The sequence below is a fragment of the Mirounga leonina genome, unplaced genomic scaffold, assembly GCF_011800145.1.
Source record: "Mirounga leonina isolate KUSES-001 unplaced genomic scaffold, KU_Mleo_1.0 Mir_101609, whole genome shotgun sequence".
In the NCBI taxonomy this organism is placed as follows: domain Eukaryota; kingdom Metazoa; phylum Chordata; class Mammalia; order Carnivora; family Phocidae; genus Mirounga; species Mirounga leonina.
In genome coordinates, this window is record NW_023270164.1 from 349,035 (window position 1) to 350,513 (window position 1,479).

The 1,479-nt window shown below is 57.1% G+C and overlaps 1 protein-coding gene across 1 annotated transcript; it reads left to right on the plus strand.

Moving 5' to 3' along the window:
- The first annotated feature begins 216 nt into the window (after window positions 1-216).
- On the plus strand, window positions 217-1,074 carry LOC118008812 (ferritin heavy chain-like). Its single transcript, XM_035002594.1, has one exon. It carries the CDS (start codon window positions 449-451, stop codon window positions 998-1,000), a length of 552 nt encoding a protein of 183 aa, XP_034858485.1. The 5' UTR covers window positions 217-448; the 3' UTR covers window positions 1,001-1,074.
- Window positions 1,075-1,479: the final 405 nt, after the last annotated feature.

Consider the following 1,479-nt stretch of genomic DNA (forward strand, 5'->3'; position numbering starts at 1 on the left):
CACATGCTCAGAATTTTGGGAGACAATGGTTTTATAAAATAAAAACAGGCTGCAGGAAGGAAAGTACTTGGAAAATAGACATATTATCCCCAAATTAAAAACTTAATAAAACACCAAGTACACAGCACAGGGCTGCCCTGTCCCGCTTAGGCTCCAGCAGAACCTGGAACACATCACTCAGGCCCCGCCCCCGGCCCCACCCCCCAACCGGAAGCTCGCCCCCCCTTCCCTGGACCCCATTTCCGGTCCCATCCCAGAGCTCGTGCAACATCCCAACGGACACTTCCCTGAGGTCTCCAGCCGCCACTGGTTCTGCCTCCTGCCTCCCTCGCCACTCAGGCTGGGAAATCTCCGAGGCCGCCACCGCCCTCGGCCCCGCCGCTGCCTGCTCCGCGGCCCTCGCTTCCGCGCCGTCCTTGCCTTCGCCTCGGTGCCCGGGCCGCCAGCCATGGCCACCGCGCCGCTCTCCCAAGTGCGCCAGAACTACCACCCCGACTGCGAGGCCGCCATCAACAGCCAGATCAACCTGGAGCTCTACGCCTCCTGCGTGTACCTGTCCATGGCCTGCTACTTCGACCGCGACGACGTGGCCTTGAAGAACTTCGCCCAGTTCTTCCTGCGCCAGGCCCGCGAGGAGACCGAGCACGCCGAGAAGCTGATGCAGCTGCAGAACCAGCGCGGCGGCCGCCTCCGCCTGCGCGACGTCAAGAAGCCGGACCGCGACGACTGGGAGAGCGGCCTGAGGGCCATGGAGTGCGCCCTGCACCTGGAGAAGAGCGTGAACCAGTGCCTGCTCGACCTGCACCAGCTGGCCGCCGCCAAGAACGACGCCCACCTGCGCGACTTCCTGGAGCGCCACTACCTGCACGAGCAAGTCCAGTCCATCAAAGAGCTGGGGGGCTATGTCACCAGCCTGCGCAGGATGCGGGCTCCCGAAGACGGCATGGCGGAGTACCTCTTTGACAAGCTCACCCTGGGCGACGGCGACGAAAAGAACTGAGGTGGGACTGTTCCCCTACAGCCCAGGGTGCGTGGCGACTTTCCCTGATCACCATGCCGAGCATGCATACTGCAGCATCGCCTTTGCGAAACGTTCCAGTTTTTTTTCTTCCAGTTCTGCCATAAATAAATAAAGTTGTTTGGTTTCAATAAAGTTATTTGGCTCTTAAATAAATAAAGGTCTCTGGTTGATTCATGTGTGCAAATCTCTCACCTTTTACGTTTTAAAATAGGTAACCAGGAGTCCCTCTACCCACCCATGCCCCATCCACATGCAGCTCAGGATCTCGGGAGATGGAGGGAGAAGGTATTCCATGGGACCCTGGAAAATACAGTTGATACTGTAATATTTATTAATATAAGGGGAAATATTTTCCCCTTATAACCGATGTGGGTATATGAGGTTGGGGGGTGGAGTGGGGGGAGGTGGGGCCCTGGTGAATGTTAAGTGCATTGAATAGTAAAAGTATAGAAATATGC